The sequence below is a fragment of the Marasmius oreades genome, chromosome 2 (genome assembly GCF_018924745.1).
Source record: "Marasmius oreades isolate 03SP1 chromosome 2, whole genome shotgun sequence".
Taxonomy (NCBI): domain Eukaryota; kingdom Fungi; phylum Basidiomycota; class Agaricomycetes; order Agaricales; family Marasmiaceae; genus Marasmius; species Marasmius oreades.
In genome coordinates this window covers 4,942,739-4,965,109 of record NC_057324.1, presented here as the reverse complement: position 1 = coordinate 4,965,109, position 22,371 = coordinate 4,942,739, and the positions used below count along the sequence as shown (strand labels likewise).

General features: G+C 46.1%; 8 protein-coding genes across 8 annotated transcripts; 6 read left to right on the top strand and 2 right to left on the bottom strand.

The window, feature by feature from the left end:
• The first annotated feature begins 11 nt into the window (after window positions 1-11).
• E1B28_005311 (uncharacterized protein) lies at window positions 12-1,106 on the top strand. The gene is made up of 2 exons (XM_043149865.1): window positions 12-200; window positions 258-1,106. The coding sequence occupies exons 1-2, from the start codon at window positions 124-126 to the stop codon at window positions 919-921; spliced, it is 741 nt and encodes a 246-aa protein (XP_043014473.1). The 5' UTR covers window positions 12-123; the 3' UTR covers window positions 922-1,106.
• Window positions 1,107-5,388: 4,282 nt separating this feature from the next.
• Window positions 5,389-5,888, top strand: E1B28_005310 (uncharacterized protein; the record flags this gene model as incomplete). The annotated part of the gene is made up of 3 exons (XM_043149864.1): window positions 5,389-5,520; window positions 5,580-5,777; window positions 5,826-5,888. The coding sequence occupies 3 exons, from the start codon at window positions 5,389-5,391 to the stop codon at window positions 5,886-5,888; spliced, it is 393 nt and encodes a 130-aa protein (XP_043014472.1).
• A 434-nt stretch (window positions 5,889-6,322) lies between these two features.
• On the top strand, window positions 6,323-7,539 carry E1B28_005309 (uncharacterized protein; the record flags this gene model as incomplete). The annotated part of the gene is made up of 6 exons (XM_043149863.1): window positions 6,323-6,531; window positions 6,579-6,721; window positions 6,775-7,167; window positions 7,233-7,292; window positions 7,356-7,397; window positions 7,466-7,539. The coding sequence occupies 6 exons, from the start codon at window positions 6,323-6,325 to the stop codon at window positions 7,537-7,539; spliced, it is 921 nt and encodes a 306-aa protein (XP_043014471.1).
• A 3,380-nt stretch (window positions 7,540-10,919) lies between these two features.
• Window positions 10,920-12,458, top strand: E1B28_005308 (uncharacterized protein; the record flags this gene model as incomplete). Its single annotated transcript, XM_043149862.1, has 1 exon — window positions 10,920-12,458. One exon carries the CDS (start codon window positions 10,920-10,922, stop codon window positions 12,456-12,458), a length of 1,539 nt encoding a protein of 512 aa, XP_043014470.1.
• A 602-nt stretch (window positions 12,459-13,060) lies between these two features.
• Window positions 13,061-13,858, bottom strand: E1B28_005307 (uncharacterized protein; the record flags this gene model as incomplete). Its single annotated transcript, XM_043149861.1, has 2 exons — window positions 13,772-13,858; window positions 13,061-13,712 (listed from the first exon to the last, which is right to left on the bottom strand). Exons 1-2 carry the CDS (start codon window positions 13,846-13,848, stop codon window positions 13,061-13,063), a joined length of 729 nt encoding a protein of 242 aa, XP_043014469.1. The 5' UTR covers window positions 13,849-13,858.
• Window positions 13,859-16,006: 2,148 nt separating this feature from the next.
• Window positions 16,007-16,659, bottom strand: E1B28_005306 (uncharacterized protein). The gene is made up of 2 exons (XM_043149860.1): window positions 16,449-16,659; window positions 16,007-16,381 (listed from the first exon to the last, which is right to left on the bottom strand). Exons 1-2 carry the CDS (start codon window positions 16,619-16,621, stop codon window positions 16,102-16,104), a joined length of 453 nt encoding a protein of 150 aa, XP_043014468.1. The 5' UTR covers window positions 16,622-16,659; the 3' UTR covers window positions 16,007-16,101.
• Window positions 16,660-17,433: 774 nt separating this feature from the next.
• On the top strand, window positions 17,434-17,896 carry E1B28_005305 (uncharacterized protein; the record flags this gene model as incomplete). The annotated part of the gene is made up of 2 exons (XM_043149859.1): window positions 17,434-17,561; window positions 17,629-17,896. The coding sequence occupies 2 exons, from the start codon at window positions 17,434-17,436 to the stop codon at window positions 17,894-17,896; spliced, it is 396 nt and encodes a 131-aa protein (XP_043014467.1).
• Window positions 17,897-20,161: 2,265 nt separating this feature from the next.
• On the top strand, window positions 20,162-20,809 carry E1B28_005304 (uncharacterized protein; the record flags this gene model as incomplete). The annotated part of the gene is made up of 1 exon (XM_043149858.1): window positions 20,162-20,809. One exon carries the CDS (start codon window positions 20,162-20,164, stop codon window positions 20,807-20,809), a length of 648 nt encoding a protein of 215 aa, XP_043014466.1.
• Window positions 20,810-22,371: the final 1,562 nt, after the last annotated feature.

Below are 22,371 nucleotides of genomic sequence, written 5' to 3'. Positions count from 1 at the left end.
TATGGCGCTGGCCTTTGACTAATCTTGTTCTTCAAGAGTGTTTAGCCGACAGAAGTGATAAAGACAGGGTATAAAAGATCACACAAACTCAGCCATTGCTCAGTAACAAGCAAGCGAAGTACTATGATTACCGTCTACGATCTAGGACCTTCCAAATTTCCAGAACATGTTGGTGGTTCAGTCCACACGCGAAAAGTCATGTAAGTTTTACCGTAATCCCCTCCAAGCGTCGACCTCAAACTCTTGAAATGACTTAGTTTTTCGCTCAATTACAAAAAGCTCCCGTTCAAAGTCTCCACTATCACTTGGGGCGAAATTGAACGGACCGCAAAATCCATCGGCGCACCTCCAACCACGACCCATCCAGACGGTTCACCCAAATACACCGCTCCATTCATTTACGACTCTTCCACTGGGAAATCTATCTCTGATTCACTTTTGATCGTAGAATACCTAGACAAAGCGTACCCAACCACCCCGAAACTCGTTCCTGACGGCACTCGGGTTCTACAAGCTGTCTTCGCCGACGCTGTTACCGCAAAGTTCTACTCCTTAACAAGTGTTTTCCGCCCCAAATTTCCGGAATGGTTCTCTCCTGAGTTCTTGGCTGAGATAGAGAAGCTCGTGGGGCCACCCAAGCTGCTCTCCCAGGAGGAGACTAGGGAGGTGTGGTCGAATGGGAAGAAGAGCTTTGATGAGCTCTTGGGCGCTTATGAAAGCGCTGGAGCGGGCAAGTTCGTGATGGGCGGTGATACACCTGTGTTTGCAGATCTAGCTTTGGCGGCATTGTTTTCGGGTGTGAAGATTATGTTTGGGGATGAAAGTGAGGAGTGGAAGGACGTGAGTGGGTGGATTGGGGGTAGGGTAGGGAAGGTGGTAGAGGGGATCTTGAAGCATGAGAGAGTATACTCGGATGAGTAGTACAATCGCGCCAGCACTCGATACTAGCTTTTAGTACGACCACGCGAATAAGTAGCATCTATATCTATATTTCAATTTATGGATGGTCCTTGACACCGTTTGGTTTCTTGGCCTTTTCTCTGGAAGTAGAGAGATTAGTACAGTCCCCATGTCAATTCTTTAGACGCACATTCTGATAAATTTACTACCCTTCAGATCCAAGCCGATTTTACCCAAATTAGGCTTGCTCCTGCAGAATTCTGTACGGAATTAATCGATCGAATCGACTTTCAGGGTGTTTGAAAGTCGTCGGTTAACATCCGGACCAATCGGATAAATACCGAGAATTTTTACTCAAGCCCAAAATTTCCTTCAAACGGCCATTTTAATTTTGAACATTCATTGCCTGAAGTATCTCAATTCAGCACACATTTAAGATTTTTGGTAAAATCGGTATGCAGAGTTAAAGGTCGATTTTTAGGAAGGGTTACGTAATTTCCATTAGGATCTGGTGAATCACGCGAAGCATACCTGAATTGTTTTAATCGGTCTGGGTATGCTATAGTTAGTAGCTCTAGGATACACAACATACTATATATCAGCTCCTTGAGGTTCGTTCGACCTAACAAGGCAGGTAGTGTGCCCGAGATGTCCGATGTAACCCCTGTATTAGCAAGTTGTTAGCAAGCATATACCGAACAGATCGTCGAATCCAGTAGCGGGTATAAAAAGGTAGGTCGTGCTAGACCATCCCTTCGAATCCAACTCAAACACTATGATCACAGTATACGACCTCGGCCCTTCCAATTTCCCCGAGGATTTTGGGTGTTCACGATACGCTCGACGAGTCATGTACGTTTAATCCAGCTCTACATGTATCGATCTGAACCATGCCCTCCAGCTTCGCTCTCAACTACAAAAGGCTCCCTTGGAAACGCACCATCGTTGGCTTCGAAGCAATCGAATCGATCGCTAAATCCATAGGTGCCTCTTCAACGACCACCAAACCCGACGGATCACCGAAATACACAGTTCCGTTCATCCACGATTCAGCTAATGGAAGAGTCATCTCGGATGGAATGTTGATCGCCGAATACCTCGACAATGCATACCCTGATACACCAAAGTTGATTCCAGATGGCACGAAAGCGCTCCAATCCGACTTTTGTGCTACTGTTAGCGCCGGATACGACGCCTTGAGGCCAGTGCTCGCTCGTACCCACGAGAAATGGATGTCTGCTGAGCTTCTGGCGAGTAGAGCGAAGGTTTATGGATCTCATGGAGCTATGATCCTTCCACCGGAGGAAGAGAAGGAGGTTTGGAAGACGGCAAAGAAGCGGTATGAGGAATTGGAAACGGCATACGGCCCCAATCCCGAAAGGGTATTCCTGATGGGGGACAAACCGGTTTTCGCAGATTTATGTCTGGCAGCTATGTTAAGTACGGTGAAGGTTGTGTTTGGGGAGGAGAGTGAGGAATGGAAGGACGTAAGTGGATGGGTTGGAGGAAGGGTGGGGAAGCTCGTGGAAGAGGTGTTGAACTATAATAGAGTTTGAGGTTTCAAATTTTAACGGTTGGTCGTCTTTAGGCAATGTTTTAGAGATAGAGAAAAGCTGAGATAGAGACGAAACTCCAAATAAACAATATCGAAAGTCCTGATATTCTGCTAGTATTTGCCGAGTTCTGGTAGTCTGAGAATTCGATGTTAAAGTCATCCAGCTGAGATTTCGTGGTGTGTCATCGACCAAAAGGTAAATTACTCACATTCAAGGGCGTGGTACATGCCAGTACGGATAATAAAGCCAAAACATTCAAATCCATCGAGAGCACACAAAGCTCGCGTTGATCTTATCGAACTCAACCAAACTGCTGTACAAAGCACCATCTCCGGGCCCCCTTAATCCTGCATATTCCACTTTACGGGAGAAAATGATGGTTCGAAGTCGCCATGGCACTTGACAGGTGTACAAGCCGTTTTGCCTGAGCCCGAGATAGAATGAGTCATCGAGCGAAGAGCAGAAAAGCCATGTCCGCACCCTTTTTCATCCCAACTCCACAATAATTCTTTTCAAAGTTCAAAGGACACGTATAGTTGGTCACGACCGGTTAATTTTTCGTCTCATCTTCTATCTTACAAGAAGTAGCCGCCGTGGGTCTCTGATGAGCTCGAAGAACGCCTTCCCTGATCTTCCAGAGGGAAGTACTTCCGTTGAGTGCCAACAGGCGCTTGTACAAATACTTCTAGCCATTGATAACTCGCCTTGATCTGGGTGGAGATGATCTGACAATCATCAGTTTTGTGAATGAGCGGGAAAGGTGGAAAGCACGGGCACATACCCGTATACCGGTAATACATAATGCACACCCAGCGTCATCTTCTCTTTCTTGGGGAAGGGGGTACTCTTTTGCAGAATCAAAAACGAAAAAACGCGTCATCTTCGTGAAACGTGAGAATACAAAATTGTTCTTCGCCCAGGTTTCACGTGAAATTGTCCCTTAGATATGCAGCCTGAAGCGTCCATGCCTTTACATCGGTAGAGGTCAAGCCATCGTGGGTGTTAGCACAATGGAGGCGGAAGGAGGGAAACTTGTTTGGACTATGTTTGGCTTTCAGGGTAAAGGGTAGCATCACCACAGCCGGAATCCGGCACGACGCAAGTCACCCGGCCCGGGCGGTTCGCTTTCGATAACTCTCTGCACATTCTAACGCACGAAAACATGACATTGAGCTCATTATGATATAAAAGAACAAACACAACAACTTAAACTTGAAATCAATTATCTACCGCAGATCTATCGCCACCCGCAAGCCGTTTTTCTGAGCATGTGTTTGTAATCTTTCCAGTCCAGTCGACGTCCTCGTAGTAACCAGTAATCTTGTCAGGAACTCGTCCTTTCTCGACTGGTAAACTGTACACCAAACGTGGACAGGAGGTTCAAGGTTCACGGACGCAGCAGGAGAGTTACTTTCTAATCTCCCGTTCTTTCGTTAGTTATAATACATGTACCGAGAAGAGAGGAGGGAAAATGCGTGCGGTACCCGGGCCGGCTTTGCCACCACCACACATAATCTATATGATACAAGGAAAAGGACGAAAAAAGATGATTGGAAAGGCATATACGTACGGATACACGGACGAGATTCCAACCTAAAGAAGTGATGTCCAACAACGATCCGAGAAAGCCTAAAAAGCTCTGCCCGGCCTTCTTATGTCCGGACCGACATGATGGGATACATAAATTGAAAAGGGAGATGGAAAGGCAATAAAGGGTTAATTCACTCGGAAACAGAAAACAAGGCAATGGTAACAAATGGGAACACTCGGAAAGCCGCCAACATCGAACGACGAACCAACACCCAAAGCCATATGGATCTTCACACCTGTTCGTCCGTAATTTCCAACCATCACCTGAGCTCTCGCCACGCACATAAGAAGCGCAATCAAAAAAATTAGAAGAAACCAACAAATGATTGACAGAGACAGATATGACTGCGCCAAGACTGCGCTCTCTACGGTCTCTGTGGGCGGTCTCTGTTTATAGACAATGTGCGTTGTGCGCTGCGCTCATATTCGACGATAACCTCCCCATCACTGATTTCCGCACCCTCATCATCTTTATATTACATTCGAAGCCAATATCGTTCTTTTGTCTCGAGCTGCTGACTCTTACTCCGACCTTACATTTTCCTTTGTTTCATTATTCTCAAGTACTTCGCCTGTTTCATTCAATAATTACCATCAAGCACGTCGCATCCATCACATTCGTACTTACATTCAACAAATGGTACTCGATTCCATGTTCACCTGATCTTTCCTTTAATACCTATACTTTTACACCGTGGACAAAGGACAATCAGAATCAGAATCTAAGTATATTTCTCGCTCAATCTACAAGTACTGCAGTAGCTTATTCTAGGGTTGAAATTGACGTTCCCCACCCATCTCTAAAATTTAGTTTCTCCCGTGATCGGAACAATCCTCCAACAGCGCGCAGCCCGGGCGCGGGGGGAGAAGTCGAGAAGAGCGACCTGATCACCGGTGCGTACATATGTTCAGTAACCTTCAGTTCGGACTCAACGAGACACCTGCGTTGGAAATACGCTCGTAACTCAAAGTGTCCACACCTTTGAGGGATGCTATAAACGGTTAGAAAATTAAAATGCATTAAAAAGACAATTACCTTGCAAGCGTTCGGGAGTGCAAGTTAGTACTCATCAGTTAGTTCCAGGTACCATCGGTTTGAGTCATTCCATCTATTCAAAAACTTAAAATTGGAGTACAGCAAGAAGCCAACAGCTTGGAAAAATTAACAATTACGATCTGTTCTATCATATTTTCATTCGCAGTCCATTCACAATCAAGCGGTTCCCACATACCAAAGGCTGGTTGCCTTTAAGTAACAAACTCCACAAACCCCTCGTGTGAGTCATTTTTGGTTCTTCCTCTGTCCTTCAATAACCTCACACGCTACTCTACCCTCTTAACCATGGCTTTTGTCGGCACATCTGGGTCCTCTATCCAAGGCGGCGCTCACAACACAGTTCACGGAAATCAGATTATTACGTTGACAACCCATGCTGTTCAGCACCACGAGAAGGAGTACACGGAATATGACGAGGTGCGTGTTTCAGGTTCATTACTGAGAACAAGAATATGAACATATGTCATGGCCTGCAGTATGACAATATAAAAAGGGGCCATCTCTACATGTTGAAGGATTTATATTTTGAGGAATGCCCAATGCGATGGGACTCTTATCAGCAACAGTGGGTTATATTCCGGGCAAAAAGAACAATCAACACAGCAGAAATCCTCCATCAAGAACACAGATCCAGAGTTACAGTGATATCATATTGTGGACCTCAGGCAAAAGAGGTATGTATGCTCATTGTTATTTTAGGTGTGACTGATATTATTTTCAAGGCTTGGGAGGATGACTTCCATCAGTTCTCACAAGTGCAGTGGGTTGACTGGAGGCAATCATAGCAATCTGCTGAAATCACAACAGAACCACACAAAACATGCAGTTGTTTGGGGTGAACAGGTCTAATATCCCAATGCTGATATTCCACAATGGTGTGTAATTACTTTATTATTTTCAACGTTTTTTGTTGAAGGGAAGTTAGACCTTACACCTCTTGGCCATATGTGGGATCAGCTTCATCCATTGGTCCGGAGTTACATTCATGCATTGGCAGTAGATATCATTATTCTATACCCATCTAATCCTAACTGACTGTATTTTATAGAGAAACCTGGGCTGTCAGAGTGAAGAACTCTGGATGGATTCCAAGTATGGAACTTTGATCTGTGGAGTGAAAGGGCCCACATGCAAGTTGTCTGGTTGGCTTGATACAGTGACTCCATCAACAAGCACAGATCTACTCCAAGATGACATTCTATTTCGCTCTCTCACTCAAATGCCATTCAATAGAGAAGGTGATACATATGTCATGGACATAATTCAAGACCTGAGACAGCTATTGAAAGCAAGACTCAGTCCTAATAGACCCATCATCTTTTCAACATTAACAAACTCCACGATTGCAGCTGGCAGTATATTGTGGAGGAAAGGGTATGGCTTGAATTGCCTAGAGGATATGTTGCGGATCGCAGATGGAAGAACAAGGTGAGTATTTGGAAAGTACAGAGGAGTAGTATCTAATCTATAGATAGATTCACTCTAGTCAACAACTCTAGAGATTTCCAGTTCTGTTTACTGGCTACTGCAACATGGGATTACCTTGCCTGGCTCTCACAGGCTTTGAGCATTTTTCAAAAACTTGGAATCTCATTAAATGAGGATCTTTCTCAATACCGTGAGTTTTGTTCTAATAACCTTCAACTTGACTAACATTACTTCAATATTAAGAGGGCATATATCCATACATTAAATTGTCTGGAAAAATAGATGGTTCTGAGTTTATGCAACATCTCAGAGATGTTTCACCCATCTATCTTTTTGTCCTTCCGATTTATTCCACAGCTGCATCCAATCACTTTTGGTCCTATGATAAGAATGGTCAAACTGAAATTTCAAATCAAGAATGTGAACATCTAGGTCTTCCCTGCAAGCTCAAAAAAATTTCCTATTCTGCTCATGCCTATTCATGGCCCACCAAAGTGTACAAAGACATTCACAAGTGGCAAGTTCTTCGAGGATTTGACCCAACCACAACCAGTTTTGCTCACCACCTTGGATATCCTGCTCAATTTGAGGTCATCCACTGGAAATCAAAGTGTTTCAAGGAAGGGGAAAGGCTTGGTCTGTACACCAGGTATTTGTGTATAGTGTTTCCTCTGACAACCTGTTTCTACCTCACAATACAGACAATAATGAGGACCTTGCAATCGACCAGCTGTTTTATGATGCTAATCCTCAAGTTGAAGGTAGCTTGCTTCCTTTGTTCTTTCTTCAACTTAATCACCAGTTTTGTTTTTGGTCTTGTTTAGATTTATTGATAGAGATCACACCCCGATTAGAGAGCCAGCAAGGTGGGTATTCTTGTTTCTAGAGGTTCTAACATATCCACCAACTAATATATCTGGGAACACCATGACAGTTTTACTTTGGTTGACTCTCAAAGCTTTCTTGTCCACATACATCACGATGTGGATTGAGAGATTCTCACTTTAGTGGTATTTTGTTGCATTTGAGGCCAACCCATTTACATAAGGAATCAATTAGAACACTTTTGGATGTGGTGTTGTTGTACAGGACTGGATTATTTGGAATTGATTGGATGACAGTTTATTCTGATAAACAAACCCAAAACAAAGGTAGCAGTATGTCTGATGATCTGCTGTTGCATGCATTTTGATTAAAGACATGTTGCAATGTGACTCTCAACTTAAGACCTCTTGAGACAATGAGACATATTTTGAGATAACAAGATCTAAATTTTGGGATAATGGCAAGTATCATTTGAGATAATGAAATATGGGAAGGCTACTTTTATTGAGATCGTTAATCAAAATGCATGCTGTATTTGCTGCCAAAGTTGGAATCTGACTTTGGATGTCACAAGGGTGAGTTGAGCATACACGGATCAGCACGATGCACTGGCAGGGATAACGGTGGAAGGGCATGAGGAGAGTGTACATCTCCTGTTCCCGCATTTAGTATCATTAAGGGAGGCTCATAGAATATAATTTTTCAAAGATGAACAACAGCTTGCTTGGAACACCATGTTCTCAACGGGTGCAAGTTCCTTAGTATAACTTCGGAAGCTCTAAAATTCAAATCACAGTGGGTTGAGGATACGTTGAAGCTAATTCTTGTTCCAGGTGGATAAATTATAGGTAAAAACAACCACTTTGCCATCCGATTTCTCTAATTTGATGAAGGCAGCTGTAATTCAAACGGAATTATCTTGAAAACCTTGGGACCTTTGCCCAACCTTTGGGCCTGAGCTGGAACATTTGAACACTCAAATGCGAAGTGCGCGGCTTCGGCATGTGTCTCCTGCATGCACGGGAGCAGAAACACCGTACGTACAATCTCCTTTGAGAATGACAGAAATGATGTTCAGAAGAACCAGAACCGTTGGGTTCGGATACCTTGAAAACTGGTATTAATATCGATAATAAACCAGCCCCACTCTCCAAGGAAAAACCCATTCCAGTCCCACATTGAACCAGCATGAAGTTCTCCCAGCTTGTCTTTCTTGCCATGGTCGTTGCCTCCACAGACGCGGCTGAATGCGGTGACCTCGGTGTCATGAAATACGACCTGTCCGACTTGCCTGACGGTGTCAATCCGAGTTCTGTGCGCAGATGTGCCGGCCAGTAAGTTCCCCTTCCCCTCACAAATATACCTGGCTAAGTTCTCTAACTCCCGAATATTTCCAGCCCCGCCTCAAAGATTACCTCTGGAATCGCCACCCGTGATGGTGCCCCAGCCAGTACTATCTTAGGCAAACGCGACTGCTGGAATGGATCCCCATACGGTTGCACTAAAGGGTACTGTTGGAAGACTTGCGGCGACGACGGCCAGTGGTGCTGGACAGCATATGAAGGTGGCTGGGGTTCATGGATCGGCTGCGATACCTTTAGGGATTGTAATCAGGGCATGAGTTGTGGACAAGGTTCTTGTTCGGACTGTGGGTGCGGTTGCTAAAGCACCGGCGTGGTATTATGCCCGAGAGTGAGAGGCCAGCATTATTCATCAAATAAATCAAACAGACTCGGATGCAAATGAATGTACAGTATACTAGTACATCAACGACAAGACCACTTTAGCTGCCCTTTCGTCTCGATCACTCTCATCAGGAACCAGAGAGTCCAAAGTCCTAGCGTCGTCGTTGTCTAACGTTGAGTATATGTAGAGTATAAAGCAATATATGAAGAAAGAAGGCTAAACCACATACGATATTTATGGCCCTTTCGAATGCATAAAGAGCCCGGAACGCCATACGGAGAAAAAGCTCAGTTCCAGAGTTGTGACCTTGAAGCTTGCACTCGAATTTCAGGGAAAGGACAGCGACGACGCCAGACATCAATCTGCAAAATCGGGTTTTATCCCCATCACGAATAGCCTTTCAGGATCGGGGGCGTATGCCGCTCCAATTCCCCATAGCGCTTCTTCCAAGCCTCCTCCTCTTCCTCCGGTGGAAGGATCCTACTTCTATCAGACCCATAGGCTTTCTCTCTACCCGCCCGAAGCCCAGCAGACATTCATTCCTCGTGGGTACGGGCGAACACTGGCCTCAAAGTGCCATATCCGGCACTAACAGTATCACAAAAGTTGGGTTGCAGCACGCGTACCATCTAGAATCAACTTCTGTTTATCAGGGTACGTATCGTCGAGGTATTTGGCGGTCAACATTCCATCCGAGATGACTCTTCCGGTAGCTGAATCGTGGAGGAACGGAATCGTGTATTTCGGTGATTCGTCGGGTTTGGTGGTCGTTGGAAAGGCACCGATGCATTTAGCGGTCGATTCGATTGTTACGAAGCCAAGGGTGGAACGTTTTCAAGGGAGCTTTTTGTAGTTCGAGGCGAAGCTAGAGTTTCTTGACGCCTAGAGAGCTGGATTAACTCTACATGTTCTTGATATTAATGTCGTAGATGCAGATACATGAAGCTGGTAAAGGGGTCCTGATAGAGTTGGCACGTGTATGAAGGTCACTTCGCTCACCTAGCCTATTCAATCAAGAGTCCTGTCCCCCCTCATCGCTGTTGTTTCCTCTTGTGTTTCCTTCTCTTCTTCTCTGCCGACAACCTCACTTTCCATCTGATGTAGCTTCGGATGATTTCGATTATATTTGACTTCCGTTCCGAGGTCATGCTGTGTCAGGAGAGTTAACTTCGTCGAGCTGGGGTAACGTCAGTTGATAGCGATCACTCACAAGTGCTATCTAACCTGGATACGACCGAAGTCGCGCTATATTCGGTGAATGTCCGAAAGACCAGCGTCTGTGGGAACATCGACTGTTTTTGCGTTGATTGGGTCTATGCCAGAGGCAAGCGCTTCTCCAACTCAACTTCTCCAAATTCTGGGATAACAAGCTCTGGGAACATGTTTCGAGGACGATTGCGGTAAGATAGAAGTATTAACCACAAATTTGAGTTATCTGTGGAGTTGAGCTTTGAGAAAACCGCCATCCATAGTCCTACAGATTAGGACGAGATTGCGGACCGGAAAAAAGAAGAAGTTTATACTTGTTTTGACAATGACTTCGGCTGACAATACCGTGAGACTTTCAGGAATGCCCCTAATTTTGCGTGCTTAAATTCCCATATCCACTATTGCCACTATCTCAAAGAGCCACCCTACGACCACTTCAGTTTTCACCGACTATGTCTTCTACGATATGCCACAGTTGAGAGAGCACGAGATCCCCCGAAGTCAACTCAACCCAAGTCCTCCCAATTCACGAAAAATTCCTACGCTCAGACTATGTCCCAACCGGGGACGAAATCAAACACCACTCACAAAACCTCGAACACGACTACACGAAAGTTAATCAAATTCCACAAATTCTCGAAGACCGGGGATTGGAAATAGAGTGTGCCATGGAACGGATCAGACTGCGTGAAGCCGCTCTCTCTCCAATCCGCCGTGTACCTGTCGGGTTGTGGAGGAAAATCTTCTCATTATTTTGTTTCTCAGGAGAGTACCCCATCTCTCTTTACAGCAGTGAGAGGGACATTCCGGGAACCGACGCCGAGCCTGACAACGCTCAGGGCTACTACAATTACAAGAAAGAGAGTTATATAGGGGTCAATGCTCGCCCTTACACTCTGCTTAGCGTGTGCGCTCACTGGCGTTCTATCGTCACCGGAATCCCAAATCTCTGGTCGTCGATCCGAATAGCTGGACATTTCACCCTAGACCTTTCCCCCGCACTCGATTACCTTCTGTCAAAGTCTGGCAACTTCCCTTTGATTATCCAGATATCATTGACGTACGTCAATATACACCCCAACAACCGAGATAATGCTCTTCAAAGCATAAAATTTCTGACAGACCACGCTCTCCCCCGATGCAAGCGCTTTATTGTCAACCATTCTTGCTGCAGATTCATGACACAGGAAAGGATCCATCTATCGTTACCAGCATTGGAATCATTGGAGACAGGAATCCCTCATTTGTCCCTAGTTGAAGCACCCATCCTTAGTCATTTGAAGATTTCACATATCCACGAGTCACCGAATATTATCAGGTTTCCTTTGACTCGCCTGGTGTCTTTGGAAATCACAAACAACATCGTTCTACAATCCCTGGTTCTCCGAATTCTTCCTCTTTGTTCAGCTCTCCAATCCCTGAGCGCACCGTTTCGGTTCGCTGGCAACCTACACATGAAAGGCGGTGTTTTCCCAGACAGTCCAAAAGAGATCTCATCCCTCCAAAACCTACAGATCCAAATTACGGACTTCCGACAAGACCTTACCTTTCTTTTCAAATACTTCGAGCTCCCCAACCTTTCCTCCCTTGAAATTGAAGTGTCAGACTCATCCTCGTCTGTTTTTATTCCCCCCGTTACACTAGCAAGAGGTTCCGATTTTCCTACAGCTTTTTATCGGTCGGTGTCGGGGTTACGGAAGCTGACATTGCGTTTTCAAGACATCCGATACCACGAATCTTCCCTCGACCACATCGCGGACCTTCCCGGAGTGCTAACGGCAATGCCTTCGTTGACTTCGTTGGAAGCTCGACAACAAGGATTGTCTAACCCACAACTGAACAGATTAGATGCCCTCCTCATTCCGTTGATCGTTTCCCCAGATAGCACGATGGGCGCAATCGTTCCCAAACTATCCACCCTATCCATTTCTTACAACGCCCTTCTGTGTTTTAACTGTAAACCGAGCTCTGAGGCGGCATTCAAGTATGTTCTTCTTTCTATGGCTGAAAGTCGAGCACGGTATACCAAACTTGCCGAGCTACACTTGGATTATCCGGGGTTCGATACCATATGCGAATGCAATTGCCATGACTCGGGAATATCGAGTGTCTTCGAGGAGTTGGAGGAAGGAATGAAGGCGTTGGGAAAGTATGGGTTAGCGTTTGCAGGTAGAAAGCTTCCGATATCGGCCTTGTCCTCGTGTTGAATTGCTGTGGAAATAATCTCAATAGTATATGACTTTGTTAGGAAGATTGTCAAGTTGCTAAAGCTCAAGGCGTCCTGTGCTTGATAATACACGCCCGCTCATCATATAAATCAAACCGACTCAAATACGGATGTATGTGTATTTGGATATCGATAATAATGTTACTTTCGCCCGCCTTTTGTCTCGATCAACTCTTAAAGCTGTTCAACGAAAGTGAAACTGGCAGGAAGGCTAGTAAGTACCCGAGGACGACAAGAGAGAATGAAGATCACGTCGATGGCGAATGACTTGAACTCAAAAGGTCAACAATTATATGACTTCGTGGTGAGCAACCGTCGAATCTCGACCCGGAGCGCGTATAGCTGAAAAAATGGACAGTGAAATTATTAGAATGCGATAGGCACCTAAAGAATTATACTTGGTGCGCGTAGGGCACCTTCTCGATTGTTACCATCATTCAGTCCATACCTCGAGAGAAGAGGCTAAAAGGCCCAAAAGAATCAGGGACCATCTATACAAAGCCTAACATAGATACCATTTAATTAAAATTGTGTGGCCATAAGAACTACCATCAAGGGCCGGGATAGTAGTAGCTCATCCGATTATACTCTCTCATACTTAAAAGTCTCCTCTACCACCTTTCCCGTCCTACCCCCAATCCACCCGCTCACGTTCTTCCACTCCTCACTCTCAGTCCCAAACATAATCTTCACACTAGAAAACAATGCTGCCAAAGCAAAATCCGCAAACACGGGGTTATCACCACCCATTACGAACGTTCCCGCTCCAGCACTTTCATACGCGCCCAAGAGTTCATCAAAGCTCTTCTTCCCATTTGCCCATACCTCCTTCGTTTCTTCCTGCGAGAGCAGCTTAGGTGCCCCAATGCGCTTCTCTATCTCCGCCAAAAACTCGGGGAAGAACCATTCCGGGTATTTGGGGCGAAGAACACTTATTAGGGCGTGGGCCTTCGTGGTAACAGTGTCGACGAAGACAGCTTGTAGTACCCGAGTGCCTTCGGGGAGGAGTTTCGGGGTCGTTGGGTACGCTTTGTCCAGGTATTCTGCGATTAAGAGCGAATCAGAGATAGATTTCCCAGTGGAGGAGTCGTGAATGAATGGAGTGCTGTATTTGGGTGAACCGTCCGGATTGGTGGTGGTTGGAGGTGCCCCGATGGATTTTGCAATCTGGTCAACCTCGTTCAAATCGACAAAGGAGACTTTGAACGGGAGCTTCTTGTAGTTGAGCGAAAATCTAAGTTATTTCGAAAGTTTGAGGTTGATATGGAGAGTGATACGGAGGACAAAACTTACATGACCTTTCGCGTATTGGGAGAACCACTAACATGTTCGGGAAATCTGGAAGGTCCTAGGTCGTAAACGGTAATCATAGTATTTCACTTGCTTGATACTAAGCAATGGCTGAGTTTGTGTGCTTCTTTTATACCCTGTCTTTATCGCTTCTGTCGGCTAAACGCCGATTAGTCACCATATACATTCACCTCATCCCAGTGTACTGAACTGATCCTTACCATCCTTGCGGCTGAGCTTCCTGTGTAGACTAGCCGCAAGTGATGTGTGTGCTCGTGCCGAGCGCCGGGTGACGTCACAAGCAACAAGCTAATCAGAAGCTTCAGCCAAACCAAAATACGAACCCAGACATCCCACGAAAGTTCCTTTTTGACTCCAATCGTGCTGCGGTTCTGACTCTGAGGTCAAAGCATACTAGAATCCGCATAAAACTGCATGGATAGCTTAACAAGAACTCAAGAACTCATCACTTACACTTAATCGATTTCGGAAACGTTCCGAGGTATGGAATGGCAGTGGTAATTGTAATTGGACACAAATGCCTTCGTTTCCCGGGATTGTTCGGTTAATCGGCTACCGAACCGCAGCTCGTAAACTAAACAACGCTGCGATAGACTATGGCAAAAAAGTAGTGAGTCCAGGGCGATGTATATGCTAGGACTATAACGACTGGAGTACTTACCGTCAACCGTGTTTGGTCATAGTCCATCCCAAGTCCATCCTCAGTCATCTCCGAATGTTAAGGCGTTGAAGCTTGAGCTTGCCTTGAAGTTTCGAGGTCAATAGTACTGGGTTACTCGTGGAAATCCCGTGGAATTGCCACGGAAATAAGTCTCGGAGTCGTGGGAAAGCGGTATTACGAAACCAGAAAACGCAGTTTGGCCGTATTTGGCTACAGCATCTTTCTTTTTTCTTCCTCATCCAGTGTCCATAACATCTGTCTTCCACCAGCGTTCAGGCTCAAGTTATCTGTTTATTATTCCTCAAGCTCTAGCACAGTAGGATGAATACGGCCGTCAGGAGCGAAAGGGTGGATAGGAAGAGCGATTGAATATTCTGGATAGAAGTACGTCGCATACTACCACGTCGCTGAGCGTACTTTTTCATACTCAAATAATTCCTACGATCTCTTTGTTGTGCACATTAGACGACCGCATATTTTCTAGAACTGAAGCACTCGAACCAGGCGACCGAACAAGTGTTCAATGTTAACCACAAAACTCCCATCGATAATCCAGCAACGCCAACTTCCGAAGGGATTACCTCAGCGATGTTGGTTAAGGGTACTGTCAACTCCAGTATGTATGGCCGACCCTTAACGGATGTTCTCTCCCGCTAACAACTGTCGCCAGCACGACAGCCTCCTCGCCACGCGTCACCCCTCACCCTGGAACTACGCCGCCATGGAACATCCTTTACGCTTCATCTGAGGTAATCATAGGCTTTCAAAGAGTCCATCTCCACGGGAAATAGTTCGGACTGAGTCATGAGTACGATCTAGAGGAATGAGGCGTAGCACCACTCATGTTCCGACTCTGTTCGGATGCTCAAACCAGTCGAATGAATTGTGAGTGGAGTTCTCCCTCGTCTCCAATTCACTGACTTACAAAATAGACGTATACAATGTTCACGTTTGCAAGGCGCGTGTCAGCCCGTGGTTCAAGGTGACTTTCGCCTCATGTTCGAAGCTGAATCTAGCTAAGGTGATGAGTGATCATGCGTGAGCTGAGACCCGAACGACACACTGGCAGGGAGAACGTATATCTGCTGTTCTTGACTTTAGTATTACTCGTGTTCCATGCAATGAAATCGAAACATGAGCTCTGTGGACCTTGAATGAAGCAGGCGGCTCCTGGAATATGGTTTAGAACGTGCTGGAAATCGAACGGGAAAGCCACAACCTTCGCCAGACCTTCGGGTTTGAAGTGTTGACGTTGAACATTTGAACACTCAGGTGCGAAATGCGCGGCTTCGTGGCCGTACGTACGACCTCTCCCTTTGAGAATGACAGCACATGGAACATTCGGTATACGTGGGTAAGGAATCCATTTCTCATTACTTTTTCACTAGGCAGCTTTTTATGTGCTGTTTATAGCTTGTTATGACTGTGGTACTCAAGTGTACACCACGGTCGAAACGGTGACTGCGAAAGAAGGTACCTGAATGCAATTTATAATCACCAAAGGTGATCTTATTACTGACACAACAAATATACATACTCTTCATCCATAGCTAAGTCAGTGGTTTCGTTTATTTAATGACAAAAGTAATGAAATAATAAATCTACGGTACACCATGTATCGAGCATAAGACGCCCTTTGGGATTTTGCGCTTTAGTCATGGCAAGAACACCCGCAACCCGCACAATCACCCTGTGCACAAGTCATGTCTTCATTACAGTCGAAATTGGTATTGCAAGTATTATATGCACCCCAGCCATCGTTTTGCGCCGTGAAGCACCACTCGCCATCGGAGCCGCAGCTCTTCCAACAGAAACCGCTAGAGCATCCGTATGGGTTGGTGCCATACCAGCAACTGCGTTTGCCCAAGATAGTGCTGACTGGGGCACCATCACGGGCGGCAATTTCAGGAGTGATCTGTGGAAGGCCCGGGCTGGGACGAAAAGATGGGGGTCAGCCCATAGTGTATGGTCCCCCAGCGAAATGGGAAGAAAACGTACTGGCCGGCACATTTGCGCACAGATTTTGGATCGACGCCTTCAGGCAAGTCGGTCAAATTGTATGTCAAGACACCAAGTTCGCCGCATTCAGCGATGTCTGCGGCCGATGGAACGTTGACTTGCGCCATGGCGGTGTGAAGGATGACAAGAAAGGCGAGTTGGGAGAGCTGCATGGTGGATTTCGTTGTGGTCTGTAGATGTGATGTAGACTGGGCCTGTGGTTTTGTCATTGACGCAAGTGTGGTTTATATACGAGTCTCCAACGGAGACCACTGGCCAGATGGGGAAGGACCCTTACTGATAGTACGTCCTTCTCTAAGGCAAGGCCGACGCGACACTTTGTTCTGGATTAGGAGATCTGAATGTTCCACTGTGCGCTTCAACCCGCCCACCACGCTAAACGCTCTGCCGAACCTCGGCGATCAACACGAAAACGTGTGTCCGCGATCAACAATTGTATTAACCCTTATCTCACTCATTTCATGACCAAGCCGAAACACCTTATTGTAGGCACACAACCTCCTGCCTCATCGGACTTGAAGCTTTTATATCTTCTGCCTGATGTGGTATATGTGAATAGTGAATGGGTGAGTTGTACCGTGGCACGTACACGAAGGTCAAAACAACGTACTGGAAGGACTTTCTCTCCTTGAACCTCGAGCTTTTACAGGAATATTCACTTTGCACGACGACCTAAAATGGGTTCGAGCTATCTGTTTATACTTCAGCGTTTGCATACATTCAATCGGAGGAATCGGATAGCCAATTGACATTCTTATCGGGGGGCACGGAAATGAGGATCGGAACCACGGTTGGCCTTTTCCATTCTGATTGCATATTCAAACTCCGTGGCCTCCCCTTGTGAAAACTCGTATACAACCTGCACTTGTATTGAGTATTTTCTACACACTCCAGAACCGGTATTGAGCAACAATCACCATGAAGTTCTCTCCAACTCGTCTTTCTTGCCATCTTCCACACCGCCATGGCACAAGTCAACGTTCCATCGGCCGCAGACATCGCTGAATGCGGCGAACTTGGTGTCTTGACCTACAACTTGACCGACTTGCCTGAAGGTGTCGATCCAAGATCTGTGCGCAAATGTGCCGGCCAGTAAGTCACTTCCCATCCCATTTTTACTTACCATTCAACATATGACTGATTCCCTGCTCGCTTCCAGTCCTCTCCAAAGGATCACTCCTGAAATCGCCGCCCGTGACGGTGCACCAGCTGTCAGCATCATGGGCAAACGTGATTGCTGGTTCGGCTCCCCGTTTGGCTGCACTAACAACTACTACTGGAAGACCTGCGGGTCCAATGGCGAATGGTGCTGGACTGCCCGCGACGGTGGCTTTGGTGCTTGGGCTGGTTGCAGTACCTTCCAAGACTGTAGCATTGACATTGATTGTGGACAGGGTGATTGTGGCCAATGTGGATGTAGCTGCTAAACGTCGGGCGTGTTTACCCCGATACACGGTTCATTGCCATCTTAGTACGGAGGAAGGAAGGATGGCGAGCCACAAAGTTTCGGCAATAAAGGGCGTCTTCATGTATCCCACAATAAATTGCACTTGCGTTACGATGATTTGAAGTAAGAGCGATAGATTGGGTGTCCAATACACTCCTGCATACTCTCGGTATTTAAAACCCTCATTCATCGTAATCCAAGAGCATCCGGGCTGAAATAGAACAACGTGAATCGTAGTCTTCGAGAGCGGTAATTTACTGTATACGTAGTAACGCTGTTGAACTGACTGTAATATTCCTGTGAATTGATACGCAACGAAGTCAGGAAGGCTCATGTCGATGGGCCGTCAAGCGTACCCTGTCTCGGCGAATTCAGTCCTTGATCTTCGGCGATTACTACTGTAGTAACGTCGATTATTTGAACGGGGAGCGCGAAAATATGAGGCCCATACCCGTGATAGACCGTGCGGTAGCGACCAAAGGAATCTAGACCAATCGAAAGGCGTAAGGGCGACAACTCAAGAGGTAGAATACATCGGTCTTCATCTTCATGTCCCCGTTTATTAGGTTCTCTGTTGAGGAATCGAAATGAGTTTGGATAAGAGACTCGAAGCCGATACCGATACCACCTACCTCTCTCCTTTCATCCTAACTGCGTCATGGAATTTCTTCACCAAACAAAATTACCCCATTGCATGAATTACTCGCTTTCCTGCTTATGGGAACACGCCTCAGGTGGTAGGCGACCACACACGACGACGGGGAAGGATTAACGGATACTCGGAGCGATCTCGATTTCAGTGACTGCTAGTAAGTCATCATGGCAGTAGCCGTTCCGGTCACTCTGGATGGAAGAGACACAGATCCTAGAGTACAGAGAAAGCCAACAATGCGACATGAAAGTGAAGGAAAGGAGACATACTCGGAGGTCTTCAGAACATGTATATGGAAGGGGGAAAGACGTCGAGAGTGAGGGTCATTCAAAGAGCTGCTATTTTTGAAGCTTTGCGATCTTTGTCGAAGGATCATGACCATGACTTGGGTTGAAACGTATTCTTTCATTCAAAGGCCTCTGGAGCCTGAATGCATAAACCGGGTCAGCCCGGAACGCCATACGGAGAAAAAGCTCCGTTGCAGAGAGTTGCGACCTTGAAGCTTACACTCTAATTTTCAGGGAAAGGACAGCGACGCCGCCATACACGAATCTGAAAAAACCGGGTTTTATCCACCACAAATAGCCTTTCAGGATTGGGGCCGTATGCCGTTTCCAATTCCCCATAGCGCTTCTTCCAAGCCTCCTTCTCTTCCTCCCGGTCCGGTGGAAGGATCCTACTTCTATCAGACCCATCTAGCCGCCCGAAGCTCAGCAGACATTCATTCCTCGTGGGTACGGGCGAACACTGGCCTCAAAGTGTCATATCAAGCACCAAAAGTATCACAAAGTCGGATTGCAGCACTCGTACCATCCGGAATCAACTTCTGTTTATCGGAGTACGTATCGTCGAGGTATTTGGCGATCAACATTCCATCTTCCGGTAGATGAACGGAATCGTCGGGTTTGGTGGTCGTTGGAAGGGCACCGATCGATTCTGGAACGTTTTCAAGGGAGCCTTTTGTAGTTCAAGGGGAAGCTAGGAGCTGGGTTAAATCTACATGTTCTTGGTATGAATGTTGTAGATGCAGATACACGAAGCTGGTAGGGTCCTGATTAGAGTTGGCACGTGTATGAAGGTCACTTCGCTCGCCTACTAGCCTATTCAATCAAGAGTCCTGTCCCCCCTCATCGCTGTTGTTTCCTCTTGTGTTTCAATCTCTTCTTCTCTACCGACAACCTCACTTTCCATCTGATTTGGCTTCGGATGATTTCGATTATATTTGACTTCCGTTCCGAGGTCATGCTGTGTCAGAAGAGAGAGGTAACTTCGTCGAGCTGGGGTAACGTCAGTTGATGGGCCAGACTAGCAATCACTCACAAGTGCTATCTGACCTGGATACGACCGAAGTCGCGCTACATTTGGTGAATGTCCGAAAGACCAGCGTCTGGGAACATCGACTGTTTTTGCGTTGATTGGGTCTACGCCAGAGGTAAGCGCGGAAAAAAAGAAGGAGTTTATACTTGTTTGACAATGACTTCGGATGACAATACCGTGAGACTTTCAGGAATGCCCCTAATTTTGCGTACTTATGGAAATCCCCAGATCCACTACGTAAAGAGCCACCCTACGAACACCTCAGTTTCACCCACTATGTCTTCTACGATACGCCACAGTGTTGAGGGCACGAGATCCCCCGAAGTCAAGTCAACCCAAGTCCTCCCAATTCACGAAAAATTCCTACGCTCAGACTATGTCCCAACCGGGGACGAAATCCAACTCCAATCACAAGCTCTCGAAGATGATTACGCCAAATTTGATCAAATTCCACAAATTCTCGAAGGCTCTGGGAGAATGGAAAGAGAGTGTGCGGAACGTATCAGGCTGCGTGAAGCAGTTCTTTCTCCAATCCGCCGTGTACCTGTCGAGTTGTGGCGGGAAATCTTCTCATTATTTTGTTTCTCAGGAGATTACCCCATCTTACTTTACAGCAGTGAGAGGGACATTCCGGGAACCGACCCCGAGCCTGACAACTCTAAGGGCCACTACAATTACAAGAAAGAGAATTATATAGGGGTTAAGGCTCGCCCTTATCTACTTAGTGTGTGCGCTCACTGGCATTTCTATCGTCACTGGAACCCCGAAACTCTGGTCCTCAATGCAGATAGTTGGAAAATTCACCCTAGACCTTTCCCCCGCACTCGATTGTCTTCTGTCAAAGTCTGGCAACTTCCCTTTGAATATCTACATATCGTCGGGATACCTCAAATCAGCCAATATACACCCCAACAACAGAGATAATGCTCTTCAAAGCATAAAATTTCTGTCAGATCACGCTCTCCCCCGATGCAAGCACTTCATTATCGACTATTCTTGCTGCATATTCATGACATGGGAAAGAATCCATCCATTGTTACCAGTATTGGAATCATTGGAGACGGGTCATTTGTCCTTAATAGAAGCACCCATCCTTAACCATTTGAAGATTTCACATATTCACGAGTCACCGAATGTTATCAGGTTTTCTGTGGCTCGCCTGGTGTCTTTGAAAATCGCAAACAACGTGGGTTTACAATCCTTCGTTCTCCAAATTCTCCCTCTTTGTTCGGCTCTCTAATCCCTGAGCGCACCGTTCCGGTTCGCTGGTAACCTAAACATGGATCGCATTGTTTTCCCGGACAGTCCAAAAGAGATGTCATCCCTCCAAAATTTACAGATCCAAATTACGGACTTCCGACAAGACCTCACCTTTCTCTTCAAATACTTCGAGCTCCCCAACCTCTCTTCCCTCGAGATTGAAGTATTAAACTCACAACCATCTGATCGCAGTCACCCCCTTACACCGGCAAGAGGTTCCAATTTTCCTACAGCTTTTTACCGGTCAGTGTCGGGGTTACAGAAGCTGAAATTACTTTTCCGGGAGATCCAAAACCACAAATCTTCCCTCAACCACATCGCGGATCTTCCCGGAGTGCTAACGGCAATGTCTTCGTTGGCTTCCTTGGAAGCTCGACAACAGGGGTTGTCTAACCCACAACCGAACATATTAGATGCCCTCCTCATTCTGTTAATTGTTTCCCCGGATGGCACAGTGGGAACAATCGTTCCGAAGTTATCTTTCCTATCCATTTCTTACCAGGCCTTTCTGTGTTTCAAATGTAAACCAACTTCTGAAGTGGCGGTATTCAAGAAGAACATACTTGCTATGGCTGAAAGTTGAGTACAGTATACCCAACTTGCCGAATTACACTTGGGTTATCCTGGGTTCGACGGCGTATGGAAACACGGCTGCTATGACTTGGGGGTATCGAGTGTCTTTGAGGAATTGGAGGAAGGAATGAAGGCGTTGGGAAAGCATGGGTTAAAATTTGTAGGTAGAAAGCTATCGATTTCGACCGTCTTATCCTCACGTTGGTGTTGAATTACTTTGGAAAGTATATGACTTCGCTAGTATATGACTTCATTACGAATCCTTGTCTAAGGTTCATTTCGCCTGCCTTTTGTCTCGATCAGCTCTTAAAGCTGGAAAGCGAAAATGCACTAACCCCAAACCGCTAACCAAAAACTGCTAAGTTCATCGACCAGCATCACTATGTGGTCGAACCAGGCTTATAACCCTATTGTGTTAAATCCCTGCTAAAAGCTTATACGGATTTTCCATATAAGCTCTGCCAATGATTATAATCCACCTTCCATATATTTTAAGCAAAGGCTATAATCATGCTACATGGTGTGTTGGCTGATCCTTACCTTCCTTACCTTCCGGTGTAGTGTTACCGTCGGCGTGTTCGGTTCAGTTCGGCGCGGTTTGTACCAGTTTGGGCTTTGATGGGTCAGCAGGAACCATTCAGGGACACGGTTCG